Source organism: Danio rerio, chromosome 12 (genome assembly GCF_052040795.2).
Source record: "Danio rerio strain M-AB ecotype USA chromosome 12, GRCz13ab, whole genome shotgun sequence".
NCBI classification, from domain to species: domain Eukaryota; kingdom Metazoa; phylum Chordata; class Actinopteri; order Cypriniformes; family Danionidae; genus Danio; species Danio rerio.
In genome coordinates this window covers 27,518,171-27,543,331 of record NC_141032.1, presented here as the reverse complement: position 1 = coordinate 27,543,331, position 25,161 = coordinate 27,518,171, and the positions used below count along the sequence as shown (strand labels likewise).

The 25,161-nt window shown below is 36.9% G+C and overlaps 1 protein-coding gene across 9 annotated transcripts in view; it reads right to left on the bottom strand.

Moving 5' to 3' along the window:
* mta3 (metastasis associated 1 family, member 3) overlaps positions 1-19,896 on the bottom strand; it is a 64,944-nt gene extending 45,048 nt beyond the window's left edge. For 2 of the 9 annotated variants that reach the window (XM_087274399.1, XM_087274396.1), the window contains exons 1-7: positions 19,772-19,896; positions 19,530-19,595; positions 16,072-16,139; positions 12,653-12,746; positions 10,543-10,669; positions 3,727-3,790; positions 3,535-3,652 (exon numbers count right to left, since the gene is read on the bottom strand). In XM_087274399.1, coding sequence (XP_087130525.1) covers positions 3,535-3,652; positions 3,727-3,790; positions 10,543-10,669; positions 12,653-12,746; positions 16,072-16,139; positions 19,530-19,557 — 499 coding nt within the window. In that variant the 5' untranslated portion in view covers positions 19,558-19,595; positions 19,772-19,896. 9 annotated transcript variants of the gene reach the window in all.
* Between the last annotated feature and the right edge of the window lie 5,265 nt (positions 19,897-25,161).

Below are 25,161 nucleotides of genomic sequence, written 5' to 3'. Positions count from 1 at the left end.
ACATTTCCTAACTTTATAATTAATATTTTAGGTTTAAGTGGTATTTGCAAGTAATTGGATGCAAGTAGAGTGCAACAGTTTCCAAAGCATACAGCGCCATCCGCTGGTAAAAACTAAACTTAAAAGTAAATTCAAGAGGGAATAGAGATGCGTTTTAAAAATCTCGGCATCAACACAGAATCGATTTCTCAAATGATTTTTTGCCACAGCTCTACATTTCATCAAGCTTTTTTTCTTATTGCTCTTTGCAAAGAAGAACATCAAATATAAGCTTTATATATCATATAGGCTTCACCACAACTCAATGCTGACTTCCAGCTGAGATCCAAATACTGCCTACAGTGCAAATCACACTCCAAGAAAAAAATACACTGCAAAATGAATCTTTTGTACTTTGCATCTGAACTTTGTTGTTGACGAAAAGAGAGATTTCAATACTGCGCAGTTCAGTGAGTGGATTTCTTCATCACTGATGACTAATCTAAAATCCCCTGATTGTCTGTTACATGCAAGAAACATGCTTGCTTGTAATGTTAATGCTGCAAAAAAGTAAAAGAAATATCTGATGCAATGAGAGATGATTTAAATGTAATTCTGCAATCAACACTTTGATTCAACTTCACTTTAATAGCAACCATCATAATCTGCTATTGAGCCTTACTTGCAGCACATATCAAAAGGCTCTCAGCAATCAGATTCTAAAAGCAAGCAATGAACGGTGCAAATGCACAGCTGCAATGTGCTTATGACAGAAAAAAAAATACTTACATTTAAAAACAAAAAAACTAAATCAATGGTCATCCTAAACTTAAATCTCCAAAAAGATTAAAGTAAAGATTTTATTGTACACTGTGATATACACTTACCGGCCACTTTATTAGGTACACCTTACAAGTACCAGGTTGGATCCACTTTTGCCTTCGGAACTGCCTTAATGCTACAAGGCATAGATTCAACAAAGTACTGGAAATATTTCTCAGAGATTTTGGTCCATATCAATATGATTGCATCATGCAGTTGCTGCAAAATTGTGGGCTGCACATCCATGATGCAAATCCCCAGACTGAAATGATTTGCGCTTTATGACATGGTGCGCTATCCTGCAGGAAGTAGCCATTAGAAGATAGGTACACTGTCGTCATGAAAGGATGGACATGCTCAGCAACAATACACAGGAAGACTGTGGCGTTGACACGATGCTCATTTGGTACTAATGGATGCAAAGTGTGCCAAGAAAATATTCATTGCACAATTACACTGAAGGTGAAGGCAGGATGGATCCATGCTTTCATGTTTACATTCTGAATGTCGCAGCAGAAATTGAGACTCATCAGACCAGGCAACGCTTTTCCAATCATCTATTGTCCAATTTTGGTGAACCTGTGTGAATTGAAGCCTAAATTTCCTGTTGACAGCTGACAGGAGTGGCACCTGGTGTGGTCTTTTGCTGCTGTAGCTCATCCGCCTCAAGGTTGGACGTGTTGTGCATACAGAGATGCTCCTTTGCACACCTCGGTTGTAACGAGTGGTTATTTGAGTTACTTTTGCCTTTCTAAAAGCTCATACCAGTCTGGCCATTCTCCTCTGACCTCTGGCATCAACAAGGCATTTGCGCCCACAGAACTGCCGCTCACTGAATATTTTCTCTTTTTCAGACCATTCTCTGTAAACCCTAGAGATAGTTGTGCATGAAAATCCCAGTAGATCAGCAGTTTCTGAAATACTCAGACCAGCCTAACTGGCTACAACAACCATGCCACGTTCAAAGTCACTTAAATCACCTTTCTTCTTCATTCTGATGCTCGGTTTAAACTGCAGCAGATTGTCTTGACCATGTCTACATGCCTAAATGCATTGAGTTGCTGCCATGTCATTGGCTTATTAGAAATTTACATTAACGAGCAGTTGGACAGGTGTACCTAAATAAAGTGACTAGTGAGTGTAAATAAAGTGATGATAAACACAGTTTATTGTATTCTCAATTTAAACCAGGACTAGACCCATTTTGTTTAATAATGCAGGCCATTTATGCAACCCTGTGTTAAATTCTTAATAGCATTTATGCCCTAGTAAGTTTTCAGAATACATTTTAACACACTTGCTCCACCAGCCACAAAAAAAAAAAAAAAAACAACTCTGACTTGTTCACTTTGTTTGAGCTAGTCACAAAAAGAGTTAAATATCAACAGAATTGAAAACATACCAATACCTATCATAAACACAGCACACAAAATAGGGCTGCACAATATTGGAGATGTTTTCCTGCAATATATATTGCAAAACGGCAACTTCACCATAAGGCTTTAATAGCTCTGTTTGGAAAGATCATGGGATGGTTCTGTATGGGAATGCATTTGCATAAAACACAATAAACAATAATAAGAATAAACAACCCTAACAAACATTAGGGTTGAACAATAAATCGATTTTATCGATTAACTCCAGTGTGAAGTTCACAACAATTTGTTTGAATGAAAATTGGTTTTCATGACACTCCTCTCTGGGCTCCCATAATTCCCCCCACATTGCAATAGAAACGCACAAACAACATGCAGTGAGTAGAGGAGAACTCAAGAGAAATGTTGTGCTTTTATCAAGTAAAATTTCATTAAATTTAAAAACACGGACGCACCAACACGCCTGCTGCAGTCACCGCAAGACACGCGTATTTGAAACTGTGCGCCACACCTTGTATTTCTCAGAGTGAGAAGTAATGGATAACACAATTAATGGAGAAGACACGCATATGAAAGCAATTGTTACACATGGATATTTACAATGTAAATATCTATGACTGTTACTTATCTAATATTGAAATCCAATGTTGTCTGTTTCCGCATAAACATTCATGACTGTAAATAAACACTTACAAAACTCGCTTAGTGCATTAGACTATTTATGATGAACTGATATGACAAAAAAAATGAATAAACCTCTGAATGCATGTTCATTAAAAAATATATAATTTTAGAAAAGGTCTCCCTTTTAACGATCATTAAATAAGAGTTAATTTCACTGTAGTTTCCTTTCACTGTAATTCTAAAAAAAAAAATGTGTAATTTATATTACTATTATAAAAGTCTTGTATGCAATTATAAATAGAGCTTGTGAATTTGATCTTTAAATGGCAACTTTTTTTCTTTAGCATTTTATGTTGAATATTTACAATTATGATAAAGTTAAAAATGTTAACCTTCAACTGCAAGCATTTTTTGTGGAGGGAAATCGATTTACAAGCATAGATGAATGCAATAAACAAAATGACACAAATGAAGTTGTTTTCTGAGAAGTCTAAGAGTATTCTGGAGCAATAATTGAAACGTAAAACAGTACTGCATAGTCTTCCAAATGGTAGTTTCTTATGCCTGAATGCTTTTGAAACCCTCATATAGTCACAGGCCTCAAAAACACATGCAAACAATAAATTATAATCCACACTCGACATTGCATATCCTGCGAACGAAGTGACTATTGTATATGATCACATTGCAATATCAATGCTGAAACAATAAATTGTGCAGTCCTAACACTAACCTTCCTGTAGCATTTCAGGGACATCAGCCTGAAAACGTGGACCAACGCGAATCTCCCCCTTGTCCGCCAATAGCGTCTTCTGTGTTGGGTCGTACACCAATGAGTAAAAAAATGTGTCCTGAGAAGGAATGAAAACTCGAATTAGACATCCAATCAACAAGATATAAAATAGCATTGAAAACAAAAACACACCTCTTTCTCTAGGTAGGAGAGCACAACTTCTGTCTCGTTAAGGAGGGCCACGCTGCACTTCCCCCTATTTCCAACAGAAAAAAAAGATAATAAGTGATTAAAACCCTCAGCCTCATGTGCTGTGTTCCGCATCCAGCTGTCTCCACGGGTCCTCTAATACGTCGCGCAGTAAAACGGGAGAGATACTAGGTGCAAGATTGCACAAGAATGTGTGAGTGTGTGATGGTGACATGAGCAAAGATGGAAAGGTGAGAAAAGAGCAGATGGGCGAGAGGACTATAATAAAATTCAGGAAATTAAAGGAGAAAGGGCAGCGAGAGGAAACAGATAAGGCCAGGCACAAGACAATGAGGGAGCGCTGAACAAAAACATTATGGGACTACTAGACAGTGGAAAAGCGGATGCTAATCACTCGCTGCTCCTCTGAAAGAGCTTTTAATCAGGAACATTGCCACGTCTACAGACAAGCCTCACTGCCGCAGAAGCTTCTCTCAAAGTGTGGTGTTCAAAGCTACAAACTGCTCATCTAAAGAAACAGTTTGCCAAAATAAAACAAAATGATGCTTTTTGTTTATAGAGTTAGAATATACAAATAATAAATACATAAAAATAGGAAAAGAATCCTTTAAAATAATAGTTTTTGTGTTCTTTAAAAGCCATTCTGGAGTGCGTTTCCCAAACATCGACATAACTCACAGCTAAACTATCACAGTACGATGCATCATTTGGGAAAAGAATGATAAACTAGCAACGAGTGTTTCCCAAAACCCGTAGTTTCTCTGTCGCAGATCCATGGTTTGAACTATGTTAGTTATAATGTAAAACCTCCATAATGACACTGTAAATGGGGTGGAGTAACATCTTCTTTAGAGAAGAACCCCATAAATTCTTTGTGCAAATTATATTGTTTTACAAGCACACACATTTAAAAATATCCAATATTAATTTAGGTAAAAACATGCACTCGCTTTCCATATTTATTGAAATATATGCAAATGGCACTTATAGGGCCTGTGTTTCCTTTACAAATATTTCTGAGAACTAAAACATAAAAGCACTAACAAAAGCTAACACGTATACTAATATCATATATAAATCATATGACATCAGCACCAATAAGAACAATGCAATATGAGACTAATGAAATTTTATGGCAGTGGTTCTCATCCAGGGATCAACGATGCCTTGCTCAAATGTATTACAATAATTTAATCTTTAGTAAAAATGTCACGTAAAACACCCCAAAATGAAATCTCTGCCATTATTTTACTCATTATGTTATTTTGCTGTTTCTTTTTTTGTAAAACACAAAGGAATTTATTTAGAAGAATCCTGGTTGACCCATTGTCTTCCATAGTAATTTTTCCCCTACAATGAAAATAAACATCCAGTGTTTTCCAAAATATCTTTAACCAGCATTTTTCCAACCAGCACCTTTTCAAAATATGTTCTTTTGTGAAGAAATAAACAGAAGAAATAAACTCATATGTTAAAAACCACATGAAAGAGAGTTAATGATGAGGTTATTTTCATTTTGAGGTTAACTGTCCCTTTAAGAAGGGATTGATACACCATAATTTACAAACAAAGTAACTTAATGCAAAAATATCTCATGTATTTTGAAAAAAAAAAAAATTAAAATGTTAAATTAATTGTGACTGGTTGGAAAAGGAAAACTCAAACTTCAGCCATTTTTTGTGTCAATGTCAAAATTAAAAAACAAAAAAACAACTTTAAAACTAAAGTTAAAATCGTGACTGGGAATAGATCATTGTGTGCATGTGTTTTTTTTTACCTTTAAACCAAACTTATGATTTCAGATTGACAGGCCTGATTAATGCTTCAAAAACATGTCTAGTAATGTTTAAGATGGTGCCAGGTGGACATTTCTTTTGTAGATATGTGGCCATGTGGTCGACCACATTACCAACATCACAGCAATATGTTTTTTACAGCAGCTTCTGGAAGTGGTGTACAATCTGACAATCCTATTCTTTCCATCTCTGTTTACCCACCACCATCATCCACATTAACGTAAACATCTAACCGGGGCCAAACAAACCAACCTACATTGATTCAATTACAAATAGCAATTAAAATGAAGTAAAGCTTAAATTGGGGATTTAATAAAAATTTATTTTGAGTTTATGTCCCAACCAACACCTGACATTTACATTTTGTTTCTTGCAGCTGAACGACACCATAAATTGTGCTCAGTGACAGTCTTAATATTTAAATTATTTGCTAAATAATTACTACCTCATGTGGAACTCTGAATCTGCATCTTATTTCGGAGGCTGTTACTATCCACTGGAGGTCACCTTTCAGTCACGGACGCATACTTAAAGAGACTTCACCAAGGAAACAAAGGGTGCTAAAATATAATTAGCTAAACTGGCATTGGGCCAAAACAGAGACAGACATTCTGGCAAGGAAAGTATTTTTAAAGCAGAATATCTGTCTTTAGTATAGTTTTTCAGATAAACAAATATGTTCACAAGCATGTTTCTTAAAAATCTGCAAACATATTGTGGTATTTTTATGCTTTAGAAGAGTCACAAAGTTATATACAGCATCTTTAATGCTTTTCATCAGCATAGTACATACTCCAGTACCACAATGTCCACAATAATACATTTGTTTAAAAATGCAATTCTCTCTCAGTTTTTGGACTTCGATCCACTAAAACACATCTTTTAAACCCTCTCCAAAGTGGCTTAATTTGTGTGTGTGTGTGTGTGTGTGTGTGTGTGTGTGTGTGTGTGTGTGTTTGGGGGGGGGGGGGGGGGTGCTTCGTTTTGACAGCATTATTAAAGATTAATGTCAGTTTGTACATGCTTCAGATTGCTTTTCTTCAAAGGACACAGAATGTTTATTCAGAGCTGTTGTTTTGGCACATCTCCCAGCCTATATTCTCGCTCGTATATGCAAGTTCATACTCCTGTGTTTCTCACAGCAACAGTTCCATCACACTGTCCACCCTTTTACGAAACTCTGCTTTTCCTCAACATTATGCAGTGACGTTTTAATGTAGTTCAATTTTTGATGTAGTTTAAGGCATCTTATGTGAAATTCCTTTATTGCAAACGATAGAGAGGATGTTTTTAGACAAAAACAGCGTTTTCAAATGTATTCGGATTAGTGTAAATGTAGATTTTTTTAGAAACGTATCCATGCCTTATATTTATTTGCTTAACTAAATTATAAGCTATAGACCTTTTTCTGCAATGCAGAAGTGCACTCAGTTTTGAGATTGTTTAAGAACTTCCAATTCAATCACCTATAGGAGAAATGACTAAGAATAATAAATGACAGAAAACTTGCTTTCCAAACAAGTGTGTTCATGACTATACATAAAAAGTTGAATAATATAATGAGAAAATATCCATTTGCAACATGAAGCAGTATAACAAGCTGTTTTCTACATCTAAATATCAATGAAAGTGAATGAGACAGGAAGTCTCGAGCCAAAAAGATTTGAATGGCTGCCCAGCTCAATAATGGTCAATAATGCTTCAGTCAGAAAAGAAACAAAGGAGAAGAATTAACAACCTACTATAGAGAAACAACATATGACAAAAAGAGAATAAGACTAAACTAATTTAAAATACAAGTTAAAATACATTTATTTTGACCATAACATTTGGCGAGAATAGCTGAGATAGTGGACAAGGATAAACCTTTTATAGTGAGCATGTAGTATCCCTAAAGGTTGTGAGCTCAACATGTGCATGGAGAATTAGGGATGGAACGGCTCATGAAAAACAAACGAACCGTTCAGTTCTCGTCACGGTTCGGTAAGCTTATGTATTGATCAGTTTGTTTATTTATTCATTTATTTTTTTATTTTATGATTTGAAAGGAAAGCGAGAGTTTGAAGTGGTATCTGACTGGATTGTGGTATACCTGCCATGTCTCTCTCATGTCTGCGCCTCTTCGCCTACTTGACGCCTCGTACCTGTCACTCCCTATTTGCATCTCGATCTGAAGCAACAAACTTGTGCGTGCAAAAGACGAAATATGAGAACAGCCCACTGATCTTTAATATTCTACAGTCTATACAGATCAGTGGAACGACCCCTGAAGCATATTGTTGGTGCTACTATGGTTGCAGTCTACCACAGTTTATTCTGTCCCATCAGGGTTTTACTTTGTAAATTTCTCCAGAGTTTACAGTGTCTCTTTCAGTTAATGCTGCAAACCAGGTTTCAACACAAGATGTGACAGAAACTCAATCATCACTTCTGCTCGTTTCTCTCTCAGATCACAATGCTGAGGTATTTTTGTTCTTGAACCTGCAACTATAAGCTGAGTGCATGTAACATAAGGTCAGAATACCTTTGCCATCAGAATACCATCTTTAACTGGCAGCTATTCTGAGTCTAAAGTGAAAGTTAAGACTCATAAAAGAATTTTCTAAATGACACCTTCCTAAATTACATTTCCCCTCTTGCTGTATTAGAGTTACATATCATTAATTAAAGTATTGTGTCTATTACTGGTGTTATTACTGTGTTAAGATTAAACTGCTTAGTACTTTCAGCCTTTTGATTACATGGCCTTTTTACAGGTCCCATGAAGTTTTTTTAAAATGTGCATTTTTATTTGGTGTTTGATGTAATCTCAACTGAAACACAAAGAGAGGGTGGGACAGTGTAGATCCACCCCTTAAAAAAAAAAAAAAAAGACAATTGTTTTATCACCGCTCTGTCGGTAAGATTGGTTGAGCTCAAGCACATCAAATAAGAAGCATCTTGAAGGGGGCGGGGCACGTCAGATACCTGAGAGCATTTGATTAGTCATGATTTGATAAGAAAGTGAAGTATGATGTGAATAAAACCATTGATCCATTTAGGCGGAAGTGACAAACTAAAAGCTTCACATGTTTATATCGGTTTTATATCCTCTAAACGCAAATTTTGTAACTGTTTTGGTGCAAACTAGCTTATAAATATTCTAAAACTAACAATACTGAAACTTGCATCTAAAAAAACTTTATTTTAATTCCATAGGACCTTTTAAAATAGTGTAAACGGTAGATTACACTGAATCAAACCAAAAACCATGACTTCAGAACTGTATGTGTAACGACAAAAGTTAATTTATTATTTTTGTTGCCCATTGCATGTGTCTTTTTCTTTGTCCTGCATTCTTGTGTTGTTTTTTTGTTATCCCATGGGCTCCCATGTTAACTTGATCCAGGCTCTGATAGGCGACCGGTTGCAGAGAGCTTAAAATGGAACTTCCGGCAGAGTTCAAGGAGCTCATGTTTAATGTGACGGTTGATGGGAATGTAAATCTCCAGGATTTCCCTACCCCTCCGGCCGATGACCAAACTTTATTCTTGTCGAAATGTCCAGGTATGCTAGTAACTTTTTGAGAGTTTGAGCGTGTAGGGGTGGCCTGCCTATTTATTTTGATTACTTTAGACTTTATGTTCCTGTATTTTCTTTAAACACATTCAATCATTTTCTTTTCGGCTTAGTCCCTTTATTAATCTGGGGTCACCACAGCGGAATGAACCACCAACTTATTCAGCATATGTTTTACACAGCGGAAGCCCTTCCAGCAGCAACCCATGTCTGGGAAACATCCATACGCACTCATTCATCCACGTCTTTGGACCGGAGCATCCGGAGAAAACCCACAGGAACGCGAGGAGAACATGCAAACTCCACACATAAACGCCAACTGACCCAGCTGAGGCTCCAACCAGCGAGCTTCTTGCTGTGAGGCGACAGCACTACCTAGTGCCACCGTGTCACCTCTCTAAATACATTTATAGGTAATTTAGTTTATTTACTTTGCAGATTCTTTTGTTTGTTATTTTAAACAGCGTCCACCCTGAATAGACTCTCATTTAAATTGCTACTTTTCTTTTTTACAATACATCTGTTCAATTACTCTCAATTGAGTGTCCGAGTTTGGTTGTCAACAAAAGGGGATTAGTTACAAACGTTTTTTAGTTTGTTTGTTTGTTTCTCTTGGGAAATCCACAACCCTATTTTGTGTTTTATGCCCAAAGTTGTATTCCGTTAGATTTGGGGAGTAATAATTCGTCAGGAAACAACAGTTTTGGGAATCATGCCACCCTAATGCTTGGTGCATAACACCCATCATATATGTATAATAAAAACAAAATCAGCCAGTGTGTAAATTATGCATACATTTACAAAGATTCTATTTCAAAGATATTAATACTCACTCTTATTTATGCATAAATTAAGTTTAATCCATACATACATTAAATCTCTTGATTGGGATGCAGAGCAATGCAAAAAAAATAAATAAATAAACCGAACTCAGCCCTGACATGTGTCCAGTTCCACACAAAATACATTATGCCCTGTAAAGGCCATCTAGTCTCCCACAATGACTGCTCAATATTTATGGATCACAGAAGCCAAAAGAAAAAAGAAACAAAGCAAGAAGAAAGGGAGTGACATTTCCTTTATTTGGAGGCTGATATCAATTTCAGTGAGCACAGCAGGCCTCTCCGAACCCCGGCACCAGCACTAATGTTTCTCATAGGAGGCTTCTCCTTTGATTAGAAGCACTGCCACCCGGCACCAGTCTGCTAATGCATTTATCACCTGAATCACAGCGGGTGCTACAAAAGCCCTAGGGTGCCATTGGTCAGCTAAAGAATGGATGCAGAACAGTGACTCAGAGCCTGGTGCAGGCCGAGGGTTTTGCTGTGCTGACTTGGGGGCTGTTACCTTCCCTTAAATGCCGCCGGAAAACTTAAAGCGAGGATTAAGCGGAACATTTAGGCCTAAGAGAGATTTACAAGCGTTTGGATGTGGGTGGGTTTACCTGATGTGCGTGGCAGGGAGGGATTCGTACTGGCGGGAGAGGAAAAGCTCTCTGTGGCGGAGCTGATGTTTCTGTTTTTCAGTGAGGTCGGACTCTGGGGGGCTTTCCTTCTCTTCTTCCAGGTCCTCTGTACATAGGGAAATAAATATAGGTCAAAAGGCATGACCACGCGTGCAGAATACAAATGAGTCAAAGAAAAACACATATTTACTTTACGGATAGTTTGCATTAGTGGGCGCATTAAAAGAGGAGAGCAACCGAATCAGCCGAATGCAAATAGGTTTTGAATATACAAAGCAGTTGTTAAAGATGACAGATTTCCTATTGTCAGTTTGGTGTTTACTGTGACGTGAACAACATTAAGCAATAAAGTGAAAACTGTTGTAAATGGGCTATATACACGGCAAGTGTTTTTTAGCCACTGATTAAAAGGTAAATGTGACTATTTTCAATTTCATACAATTCCTGTTACAACTTCATAAGTGTAATTTAAAATATAGTCTGTTAAATAGACTTAGGCATTCATTTAGTTGTTCAAGCATAAAACAAGATGAAAGGCTGTTTAAAATGTAAGTGACGTTAGGAGCAGCATTGAAAATGTTTTGGTAAAATAACTTTCCCTAATTTAAAGGCATGGTGTTAAGCAATGGATTTTAATGCAGTGCGAACTCACTTTATATCGTATCTTAATCAGGCAGTGAAGATGAGTGACTTTAAACAAACAAAATCTTAAACAAGTTGAGTTTATAATGGCATGATATTTCACTGGAAGCATTTGAGCAGGCTTATTGAAAAGTAAAGGTCGCGTGCATACACCCCATTGTAGACTCTGAAGTACACTGAAAAAAATGTATTTGTATGGATGATTGAATGCATATTTATGGTAAACCACAGTTCTTTTAAAAACATGTTTTTATAATTTATAAAATAATAATTATCGTTAGCATTATAAAATAGGATGGGTAAAGTGACTTAACAAGACATCACAAATGCACCTAATAAGAAAAATAAAGTTTGTCTTTTATTAAGCAAGAACCCATTACATTTATTAAAAGTCACTATAAAGACAGATTTCCATTTAAAATGAATACAGTTAACTTCCTATATTAATAAAAAACATGAAAAGTTTTTGCATGATTTTTTTTTTTTTTGGAGGTGGTGGTGGGGGTCATTTTACACTGTTAAAGAATATTTCATAAAACTACAACCTTGATATTTTTAATATTGCTAGAGTTAGGCAGTCAAAGATTTGCTTAATTTTTGTCTTCAAAAATGTATGAAAAAATCCAATGTACATAAAAGCATATACTTAAAAGTGCAACACATTTGTAATACAATTGTCTTAAATATGTGTCATATACCAAATTAAATCTGAGATTCTTGTAGTTAAACTATTGTGCTGAAAAATACTTACAAATAAAATGACCTTAAAACTAGTGGGTTACTTTGGCATACGTTGAACTTTGAGCAAAAACAAAAATCCACAGAAAGCAGAACACACCTGAAGTTATCGTTTTGTTGCTGAGGTCTGTTATTTAAGCTCTGTTTCTAACAGAATAAATCAGGGGTGCTCAAACTTTTTCTTATGAGACCAAAATCTGAACTTGAATGATGGCTATATGAAAAACATTCACTACGACTTTGTTTACTTTACAGGAAATGATACAATATGGTTATACACAAGCATGAGATGACTTCTATATTTAGGACTTACAGTTGGTCTTAAACAAAACACCCCCCAGATTTATCTCACTTAAATTTCTCCTATTCTTTCATTTAACCAGCATCGAAACACTGAGCCAAGCCAAACTGGTCATACGGTGGCCAGTTGATTAGGACAAATATGTTTGAGGGCCCCTGAAAGAGTAAGAAAATGAGGAAGCACTGCTGCCCAATTACCAGCATCTGGTCCTGCTACTTCAGTGATTACAACTCCCATGCTGACTTACCCAAGCACCAGAAACACAGACGCACACATATACATCAGCAATTTCAAATGGCTTATCATTATCATGCTAATAAGCACTCACGCATGCCACGTCACAGACCACCCTTTGGTTTCCTTGACAATGCATTGACATTGGCATAGAAAAGCCTCGTGTTCACTCACTTGCGTGTTTGTCTGCCAGCTGGATGAGGCTCTGAGAGATGTCCCGTCTCCTGTAGAAACAAACCACCTTTGCCTCCACATTTCCGCTTGCAGTCTGAAAGAAGACACAAAGTCACCTTGAGAAACTTCATGCTGTATCTTGGGATGTTGAATTTAACACCTCCGTTAATCAATACCGAAAAAGCTTGAACCTGAGGTTGCAGTCTATTATGTTTAATCAGCAGCGCGGTGATGAATTTATCAACACCCGCTGCGTCTGCACTCTTGAGGGTTAATTGAAAAACACTAGAATAAAAAAACAACACTGTGACTGTGTACGACAGTTAAAAACAAAATTAAATTTGGACTCAAGTAGTTTAATAAAACAAAGCAGAAAAGATGGAATATCTAACACGCAAAATACAAAAGATTTATGTTTGTTTAAGAGTTAAAACTACATGAAACTAATCATATCAATTATATAATTTAATATTAAATAAGACATTTTTTCACTGTAAAAAAAATGCTGAGTTCCACACAATTCCTTCATGTTTTTCCAACATGAATCAATTAAGGGCTGGATGATATGGCAAAAATGCAAACTCGATTATCCATGTTGAATGATAACAATATATGTTTTATATATATATATATATATATGTTATGCAATATATGCGCTTTCAACCAATTTGGCATCCTACAATGGCATTGTCATCGTAGGCAGCGGTGAGTTAATTACTTAAGAAAAATTAATTAATTCATAAATTAACTTTGTAGCCTATCGTTTCAACTACCTGACCCGCATGGTCTTTGTTTTACCCATAAAATAATCAAAAATAATTAATATAAGTTACACACAAATTACCAACCGTCAATCACTTTTTATGCGGGCAATATTAGGCAGAGTGATCGGTGTCGTTATAATGGCATCGACACACTTCGTTGGTAAAAAAAGATGCACAACCAACAGGAACCAACCAACAGTCTCTGAGGTTTCCGCTAAAATGACTAAGTACAAGCGTGAAAGCGAAAGATTGAAGCAGTGTACAGACGCTGTGACATGTTACCTGATAGATTCGAGAGACCAACGAGTCATTAGATGGAGACAAGATTAATTAAATATCATGTTTAACAACTATAGAGAGACGCAATTTAGTGGTACATCTTTTCAGAAAGGCTAGATGAAACGACAGTGAGGATGTTGATCGTTTTCGTTCTAAAATGCCATCTTAAAACTAAGATGTATGAGTGTAAACAGGGCCTAAGTGTTTATTTTTGTGAACGGGTTGCTGCGATGGGGGGCGGGGCAGAGGATCGCAATGCTGGCTCAGCATCATGATGTCTATTGGCCATCTGCGATGGACAATGGCATCTTCTATTGACCAAAGCCTAATATATATTTTAATGTAAGTTGTTAATGCTGACACATTTTAAAGAGTACCACAACAATAACTGTAGCCAAAAAAATAGAGGGTACATTTAATGGCATAACAAATTTTCAGCTGATAAATTTTTGGTGGCTGAAAATACAATACATCTTCAATAAACACACTATTAGATTCTCATTGTTGCACATTTTTGCTGTGTGATTGGCTCTTAGATTAATATAGAGTAGAAAAGTCCAGAGCTTATCATTGTTTTTGACATAAATCGCGATTTGATATAATATTATTTATCAGCTCAGCCCTAATTTAAAATAATTGTTTTTACAAATTTAAATGAATTGAACATAAAACAATTAAGTTGTCTCAAAAAAGACTCCAAAAATGTGTTGATTCAGCTCATTTTTAATATGTAGATTGAACAAGCATCAAAACATTTTTTGAGTCATGTTTGAAAATAAAATAGCTTCACTGAATTAGGTTAAACTGACAGCTCTAAAATAAATACCAAAATTCAATATTTACATGCATTAATTTAGCAGATGCTTATATGAAAAGCAACAAACGATACAACAATAAGAGAAAAAAACTATTACTAGTAATACAAAGTTTATAAATAAGTAAATAAAACGTCAGAAAGACATAGTCAAGTGCTAAAGAGATTTCAGATGTCTCTTGAAAACTGTCAGTGTATTTGCATTTCGGATGGGTTTGACAAGATCATTCAAGTGAATGAGAATTATACATTAATTATATATTGGTCATGAATTATACATTTATTATACATGCAACACATTGGAAATGTACATTTGGCCTGTATGTACACACAATACTCTACAAGAACCTATAGCTACTTCATCTCATGCACCTGCACTATTTAAGCATTATCAGAACACAGATATTTTAATTATGAGCACTGGCAGATGCATTTATTCAAACATATTTGGTGACTTATATATATGCTTTTTTAATTGCAAACAATGGCAGCCAACTGATATCTGGCAGATGGTTTTTAAATGATCACCATTGGCAAATGTTCTGATTATCAAAAAAAGATTGCTTAAAATTCAAAACACATAAGTTTTTGAACATTGACAAACCTTTGTTAGTGTTTATACATATTATAAAAGATTTATTTAATGTGTAACATTTTTTTTAAATGTATCAAGGTAAAAATTTTTCATTTTTTCAATTTTTTTATTATTATTTTTTATTATTACATAAACATTTATTTTTGAGCTTCTGTCACATTTTATAAATATTTTCATGTCTAAATTAATAAATTCATTCTCTAAGACAAGTGCATTAGCAGTCAAAACATAATTCAATATCATTCAACTATATAGTATCTAATCAATACATATAGTGTTTGCTTCTACTATCTGACAGGACTATTAATACATAAAGTCTGGCCGAAAAAAATAATGCAGACAAGGTGCATCTCAATGGCCGCAGGGAAAACATTTGTTTGGATGCTCGACAGAGCTTATGTGCAAGGCCAAAGCAGAAAAAAACCTGAAGAGAACTGAATATGCCAAACAGCGAGGTCTATCTTTTGAAAAAAATATATCAATATAGTAGATCTAATAACTAATCGATGAGAATAGTGCGCAAGGAGTATGCTGACAATGAAAGCAGAATGGCAAAAGACTAATTTGAATTATGCATTGTGTTTAAAAAGGGCTGTTTAAAAAATCCTTCAGCATTTAATATTTAAAGAGCTGAATCTTCTTTGATCATAATACAGACGTCCTACAGGGGGAGAAAAAAAAGATGTCGGTTTCACACCACAGCCTACTTCTCTAAGGGACTCCTGGATGCAGTCTGGTGTTTTGCGTATCTCACACAGATATGGTTTCTCGGCAAACAAGGTTTGGAGTGAAAACACAACAGACTGACATAAGAAGCATACAGGAAATGCAAGTAATTTAGCTCTGTGTGAAGTGGCTAAGCTTTTTTACGTCAATGTCATGACAATGTTGTGTCGACACCCTACTATAGTACACCCACTGTCCGACTAGCTACATCTCCCTCCCAGCCCTGAGGGTAATAATGTACCTTATTCAGTTCCTCTATTCGCCTGATCAGATAGGGGTTGCTTGAAGAATTCTCAAAGAAGACATAATCTGCAGAAGAAGAAAAAAAATTTTTGTTGGAAGTCAAAACTTGGGTTTGGATGATAGTTAAATGTCTCAGAGACTCGGAAAACAAAAAAACAACAACATCACACACAAAAAAACAGGAAAATGGTGAACATCATTATACTATTATATACATCACTATACTATTGTACAAATTCATCTAACTCTATATACTAAACATGGATGTAATTGGGACACTATATCTTCTTTGATAAGAAATTTTACCAAACAAATGCAAACTAGAAATCCCGAACCTGTCATTGTATAAAATTACATTAAATACAACTCGAAACAATGAACTGGGGCACGACTGGTTCCCGCTGATATTTATTCATTAGAAGGTTTACAAATTGTATTATGAAGGATTTGTGTTTACCAGTCCACAAGTAAAAAGGAGGGAACATTGACTACGTTTACATGGACATCAGTAATCAAATTATTAGCTTTAATCTGAATAAGACAATAACATGGTTAAGTTGTTAACATGAGTTGCTTTTTGAATGTCCCTGTTATGTTTTACATGTTAAAAGCACATAATTCGATTAATTTCGTTGGGCCACCACACTATCCACATTTCCTCTGGAGTTTTATTTTTAATTTGTTGACTTTAACTGCAATTTGGCACTTCACTTTCATTCAACAATATCTCATGTATGCCCCCTTAGACAAACGAAATATTGAATGCGAGTATGAACTGCTGCAAGAGTGTTGTTTTAATGAAATTTGATACCAGACACCTTATTGAGAAAAACACCTCTGCATTTCACGATGCAGGTGTCTGTAGTCCTTCACTGACTTGGTAGGTGCAAAGAATAATGTCAAACAGCCGTGTGTTTGTGTATAGACCAGGTGTGGGCAAACTTGATCCTGGAGGGCCAGTGTCCTGCATAGTTTAGCTCCAACCTTATTCAAATAGACCTCATCATAGAGTTCTAGTGATCTTGAAGACACTGATTGGTTTGTTCAGGTGTGTTTGACTAGTGTTGGAACAAAGCTCTGCAGGGACACCGGCCCTCGAGGATCAAGTTTGCCCATCCCTGGTATAGACTACTGTATCTTGACGCAAAATGCGGCGAAAATCCTACACAACAGTACCAGTTTGATTAAAATGTTTACATGTCTGTACTGCACTTCAATACTGCAACTAGATCGGCATGTGCCACATGTTGTAATTTGATTTCTGTTTAGTTCGATTATGACGTTAATTAGATTTTTTTATTGTGGTTTACATGGTAGACTCTTAATCAGAGTATTGTCTCAAATCAGATAATTGTTGTCCATGTAAACAATAACTGATGTTTAAATCCATCTCATTTGGCCACTTCAGTAAATTAGTAAAGTAGCCAAATGAGATGGATTTAAACATCCATTATTGTTTACATGGATAATAATAATCCATTTCGAGACAATACTCTGATTAAGAGTCTACCATGTAAACCACAATAAAAAAATAACAATCCAATTAATGTCATAATCGAACTAAACAGAAATCGAATTACAACATGTGCCACATGCCGATCTAGTTGCAGTATTGAAGTGCAGTACAGACATGTAAACATTTTAGAGAGTCTATGTTTGGATGTATGAATGAGCCATTTGTCATTTTTATATATAATATTGTGATATAAGCTTGTGGACCATATATTTAAGCATGAAAATAAGGAGTGAAGCAGGTTTTGTTTCTGCTTTTATAGCCAGAAAACTACATTAAACACCAGACATGCTTTCATGCACCAATTTCTGTTCATCTGAATGAATTAAATCGAATTGCACATCAGTTTACACAATCTAAAAACTATCATCAGATTCAAACATCAGTTTATTTGCTTTATACATTCTGATTGAAACATTTGCGACTGAAACTTGTGACATCATATCACACTTTAGAAAACAGCATGGAAGTAACACCAACAGATCTCATTATTGCTATTTTTGCCCTGTTGGCAACGACATACACATTCGTAAACCAGCAACATACATTTTTTGTGAAATTTTACTTTTTCCATCGATAAGTTCTCTACCTGATGCCATCATGGCAACTAAAGGCATGTATGTAAACTTAAACACCATGTATTTCAAGTCACAGCACTGTGCATATTCCTCGGACAATTTTGCACACTAAAGAATTTTTGGGTAAAGGATACATTCCTTACAGTTAGGCATAACTGATAACTAATATCCAAGGTATTCGATGTACATTATCATTTCGATTGCAGGAATTCTTCTTGCACTTACATTACGGTAATGATGAAAATTCCTAGAAATGGCACATTTTATAATGCAATGTTTTTTTTTTACTATTCTAAAACATTACCAATTGGGTTGTGTGACCTGACAAGACACTAAGACCTTCAGCTTGGCCTTTGACTGAGGCTAAGAAATGGTTTGTTTCTGGGATACATTTGTATATATAGCATTTGTCAAAAACAAGACGACGAGGTGAAGAATGTGCATTCATTAACAAACACTTCATTCATGCAAACAAGCATTTTCTCTTCATTGCCATTTAAATGACATTCTTACACATGTGTCAACACATAACATCACACAAGGAGCATGTCATAAGATAACCGCGCAAAGTATTCAATTATTACAAATGCTATTAGATTTGCAGTGAATTCATAGGAAGTTTGCTCGTCCAGCTGCAAAAGCATTTTCAATGGCACTGCATTATCGCCGCCATGAAACAATGTCAAATTCCGCGGCATGTAGCCGGCTAATTGCACAAACAAACGACGCGACGGTATTGTTAAATACACGCTGTTAATTACACGCGTGACAACAAATGCACATCAAAACAGTGCAAATTCTTAACGCTTCGGCAAATAAGTGGGCAGAAGTTGAATGTGGTTTCTCTAAGGAAATCGAGTGAGGGGTGTTAAATGCTAGCTCGCTTTGCTACCTTGCATGCCGAATGAGAACCCGTAACTAATGGATACGTGCCAAAAAATGAGACAAATGATCACAAAGAAAAACATCGGCGTCTAAAATTGCAATGGTTAAATAGCAAGCATATCTCGCTTTTAACCTATGTGGGTAAATCTAAGAGAAACGTGCTCTAAGTGCGCGTTTCCGATTGTTTTACATATAGTAGTGATTATTTGTTTATGATGTGGCTAGCTAGCAACATAGCCTGCTTGCTAAAATGCTAGTGCGGCTATGATAGTTTAAGAGGCCTGACCCAAATCAGAACCCAAAATATTCTGCATCCACGTTATCGTTTTCTTTTGCAAGGACACTGCACGTGTTAAAAGAGTTTAAAAGTGAGCGGCCGGTTTCGGGAATTCGCTTGAAATGAGTCCCTGCCTTCCAGTCAGGTCTTACGGTGGTGCCTGTGTTTTGACTTGCGTTAATTCAGAATATAGACGGACATACCTCCGACCCGGTACATGTTGGCCGCCATTTCTGCCCTCCCGGAGTGTTAAAAAACCAAACCATAAACTAAAATAAAAACAAAATAAATATGTGAATCAAGAAGGCATCTACGTCCTGTGACCTGTTGGAAAGCAATCTGGCTTAAGAAGTTTTAAATAAGGGGGGTGGACCTCAGTAAGAATAGGAGATTTTTTTGCAGCCCCCCTCCCGAGATTCACAGTACAATACAGTAACTCACTCACGCGCTAGAAAAGGCTCGAGCGCAGCAGCTTCCTGATGATGAGATGAGAGGAGGAGAGAAAAGAGGAGGGAAGGAAGAAGGAGGGTGAATGAAGTCTACAGACTGCAACCTCAACACGACACTCATGACTGTTTTACCCACAGAATTCAATTAATCATGGTTCTGATGTGCATTTAAATCATTTAAAATAACGTTTTCATATTTTGCCAGTTTTTTTGTTATGACAATAAGTGTCTTTTAAAAGCTGTCAATTGTGGAAAACAAGATTGATATACTTGATTCACTGTTTAATTTAGTTTTGAACATATCACAACCCGATGCACAATGTTTTAGCAACCTATTTATATGAGTGGCAAAACCCAGTTAACACCAATAATTAATGCTGACAGACACTTTGTTTGGTTTTATTAGCATGCTACTTTATCTGTCTGTCTGTTGTTCTTAAAAAATACTTTTATTGAAATTTTAAAAGTTTAAACAATATATTGTATATGAAATAATAATATATTTAACAACCGAAAAAGTACTTGCCTTTCAATCTGCTGTGAATTTATTATTATTATTTACTTTTTCTTTTATTTACCTCATTAAGGTGGCACAGTGGCTCAGTGGTTAACACTATCGCCTCACAACTAGAGGGTTGCTGATTCAAGTCCTGGCTGTGTCAGTTGGCATTTCTGAGTGGAGTCTGCATGCTCTCCCTGTGTTTGTGTGGGTTTCCTCCAGGTGCTCCGGTTTCCCCCACAGTCCAGAGCAAAGGTGTAGATTTGGCCTGGATGGAGGGCATATGTCCCCACCAATATCTATCAATTACTGAACTATCCCCACCAATAATTGGATCACCTTCAAAATAAAATAATGCTCCATCAACCCTTGTTAACCTAGATATGCAGAAATGGTTAGTGACATTCTCTTCCTGGGTCCTCCCTCCCACAAACACATAAGGACAGTGTGATTGGCTGGGCCTATTTATGCTGTTATTGACAGCTTTAATTAAAAATCAAATAGTCCTCATTAATTAGTCGCTTTTGGTAAAATCATGAATGAATAAACATAATGAAACTGCCTTTCCAGTACAGGGGTTCATGAATTAGTGTACTCTCGGGGTTGGGTTGCGGGTATGAAGGGCATCCAAATCATATGCCAGACTAATTGGTGGTTTCTTCCGCGGTGGCAACCCCTGATAAAACAGGAACTAAGCTTAAAGAAGATGAGCGAGGGAGCAAGTAACAGCCACCAAAGACCAACCATTAAGGAAAGTCAACACATAGCCTTGCATCGACTCACTCACTATCCTTCATTTATTAGTGGTCGCCACAGCAGATTGAACCAGCAATTACTCTGGCATATGTTTTATGCAGCTCTTCCAGCTGCAACCCAGTGAGGAGAAAGACCCATACACTCTCTCATTCACACACACATTCTTTCACTATGTGTGATTTATTTATAAACTAATTTCGAGAGGATCACGTGCTCATGATCAACACGGCTGGCACCTCATTAGCTCTGTAATCTGCTCTATTAGATGATTACGGAAGCATTATAAATAACCAAAGTTTTTCACTCCAGTTATATTCCATAGGGCAACACGGTGGCCCAGTGGCTAGCACTGTTGCCTCACAGCAAGAACACAGCTGGTCCAACCTCCTATCGGGCTTGTAGGCGTTTCTGTGCGGAGTTTCTATGTTCTCCCCGTTTTCTTATGGGTTTTCCCTGGGTTCCTCAGTTTCCTCCCACCATCCAAAAGCATACACCATAGCCAATCGACTAAACCAAATTAACCCAAGACAACCTTAGTTTACACTTCTCACACGGCTACAAGCAGGGGAGTTCTCGAGACCTTCCTGAGCTTTAACTCCCCTCTCGCCCTTCTAACGGGAGGGAGCCCTGGTCTCGAGGATATTACGAGCTCAGGGTTCTCTCCTGGGACAGCATGTCAATTACGTTCTATTGATTATAAGTTAAGTGTGAACTCTTGAAGGCCAATTAAGTTTACCCAATTCATGCATGTCTTAGGACTGTGGGGGAAACCAAAGCACCCGGAGGGAACATGCAAACTCCAAAAAAAAATATCTCCTGGCCCAGCTGGGACTTGAACCAGTGACCTTCTTGCTGTAAGGCGACAGCTAACTACTGAGCCACCTGCATCATCTGTGTTGAGACGAAAAAAAAAAAAAAATTGCACTAGAGCAGGGATGCTCAACCATGCTCCTGGAGATCTATCTTCCTGCAGAGCTCCAACCGTGACAAACACACCTGAGCCAATTAATTTAGACCTGAACAGCACTTGTTAATTACAGGGAGGTGCGTTTGATATGGGTTACAACTGAAATCTGCAGGAAGGCATCTCCAGGAATAGGGTTGGTCACCCCTGCAGTAGAGGTCTTCTGCCTTGCTCCTGGAGGCATCACTATCCAGTAGAGCCAGTGTCCTGCAAAGATTAGTTCCAACCCCAATCAGTGGGTGGTGTCCTGCAAAATTTAGTCCTAACCCCAATAAGACACAGCTGGACTAGCTAATCAGGCTCTTAAAGGCTTTCTAGAAACATCCTTGCAGGTGTGTTGAGGTAAGTTGGAGCTGAAATCTGCAGGACACTGGCCCTCCTGGACCGAGTTTGGACACCCCTGCAGTAGAGCTTATAGCTTCTACATCTGGCGCCACTGAGGTTGGAAATAAACATTGCAGGTCAGTGGGTCACAGAGTGGAGCTGAAACACAGCACATAAAGGCCACTCGCCAAATCTCATGTGAAGTGTGTGTTTTTTTTGTTTACATCAGGGGTGTCCAAACTTGGTCCAGGAGGGCTGGTGTCCTGGAGAGTATATCTCACACTTGCTTTAACACACCTTCCAGGAAGTTTCTAGTATCTAGTAAGAGCTTGATTAGCTGGTTCAGGTGTATTTGATTAGAGTTGGAGCTAAACTCTCCAGGATACCGGCCATTCAGGACTGGGTTTGCACACCCCTGGTTTACATGCTTTGCCACAAATTCATTGCAGATTTAATCTAAAACAGCTGATAGATTCTGCCCAATCATGCCAGCACCACTAACCTGATTTCAGCAATAGCACATGTTCCTGTACATGTTTATCTATGTTGATCCTGGAATAGCATTTCAATCGGCCAATCAGAATGAAGGGATACGCTTACCATTTATGTTAGGGTTAGACTTATGGTTTACACCAGAGGTCACCAATCTCAGTCCTGGTGGGTCGGTGTCCCTGCAGGGTTTAGTTCCAACTTGCCTCAACACATCTGCCTAGGTGTTTCAACTATACCTAGTAGGTCCTTGATTAGCTTGTTCAGGTGTGTTTGATTAGGGTTGGAGCTAAAATCTGCAGAACACTGGCCCTCCAGGAACAAATTTGGTGACCACTGGTTTACACACTTCAACATGATTGTTATCCAACTATTATTCGTCTTGAATTTTTGGCAATAGGTATGGATTACTTTTTTTGAACAAAAAATGATGTTCCAGGATCAACAAGTGTCAAATCCTGTTCCTGGAGAGCCGCAGCTCTGCACAGTTTTGCTGTAACCCTAATTTAACACTCTTGTTTAAACTAATTGAGTCCTTCAGGCTTGTTTGAAACAGGTAGGTCTATTGAAGTAGGATAGGAACTAAACTGTGCAGAGCTGCCGCCCTCCACGAACTGGATCTGACACCTGTGAGATGTTAATTCAGGATCGCATTGTACTTGGCAATATCATGGCTGACCATTAGTTTGGTGTGTCCAGGGGTTTAAATGTGACTTATATTTGGCCATGCTTTATAGACCGGTTCTGATTCTAAACAGCCAACCAAAAGCATACATTGCATTTAAAAAAAAAGTATTAAATACAAAGGAAGCAATTAGTTGTTTGATAAAGTTATACAATTTTACAAAAATTATAGCATTTAAAACTTTTTAAGAAAAAGTTAAAAATGTGCCAAAGAAATCGTTTGATCTCAATAAAAAAATGCTTCCTTATGTCATAACTCTTTAAAAATTTCTATAGTTCTTCACTTGAAGACATTTGAATCATGCAGGTTTGCCGAGATTTCCCTGGTGCCAAACCATTGACGAAATACATGTTTGGCATAGTTTGTTGTTGCGTTTACACAACATTGACCAGCAGGCATCACCAGCGTGTGGTGTTTGGAACGCTTCAAATCAGCGAAGCAGTTGGTTCAACTGAATGGGAGTTTTGAAAAGCTTTATTGCTCCCCTCACTACAGATTCATGTTCACCCAGCAAAAACTAATTTGACAGACATTAAAACCAACAGGGGTAACATACTATAGACGCCGCACTCAAGTGCTTATGAAGAGTAGAAAGAGCATCACACAGTATGGCACACAAGTACCGCCTTTTAAACATCACTGAAGCTGCCATAAGGAGCACCAGTTGCATTTTGAGATGTGTGATTGGGACTACATGCATAATTTGACATTATGTTTGTAACATTATTTGAGCACAAGAATACAATTTAATAAGCATACTAAATTTCTTTAAAGAATGTTTCCTAATTTAAAGAGGTAGAAGCTGTTCTTGGATGACTGAAATACCTGACAAAGCAAAGTTTCAGAGATGAATGCTGAGTGAAATAGTTTGTCAGTGACCTTGTAACACAATAAAACTGTATTTTTCTGTCACAGTTTGTTATTGCGGTGGGTATTAGGCTATTCAGCAATGATGTGTACTTGTAACAGAAATGTTTTTACTTTGCATTTAAAAAAAAAAATGTTTTGCATACAGAAAAAAAACATGTAAAAAATCATACTGCTCTATGAAAATACCTAAAAATACTGTATTATGCATGCCAGGCCAGTAAGTTGAAGATGTCACTCAGTACCTTTAGCTCATTTCTGTAGTTTGGCATTGTTGTTTTGGTAGTCAAGTTAACAAATCCTTTGCATGTGCATGACATCATTTTCATTTGTGTGGTTTGCATGGAGACAATGACGCTATCATATTCAAAGGACCCCAAAACACTGTAGTTGAGTAAATTAATGGCCAAAACACATTAAATATTTTCTAGTTTATGCTGAAAACAATGCCTTTTAAATATTCTTTAAAATATTTAGCATAAAATATTTTAGAATAACCCAATAAATGTATGTCGATTAAACATTGAGTCTTAAAGGGCACCTATTTTACCCCTTTTTAAAAAAAAGTTGAGAAGTCTTTTGTGTTTCCAGAATGTGTCTGTAAAGTTTCAACTCAAAACACCCATCAGATTATTTATTAAAAATGTGGCCTGTGTCTTTAATGCTACTCCTTCCTGCCCAATCTCAAAAGACTCAATCTCCGCCTCAGCTGTGTCAGAAAAACAGCACAGTGACAGACATGAAGAAAGCAGATCTCTCGTAAGGTTTGTGAGAAATACTATTGTAAGAACTTTCCCAATGA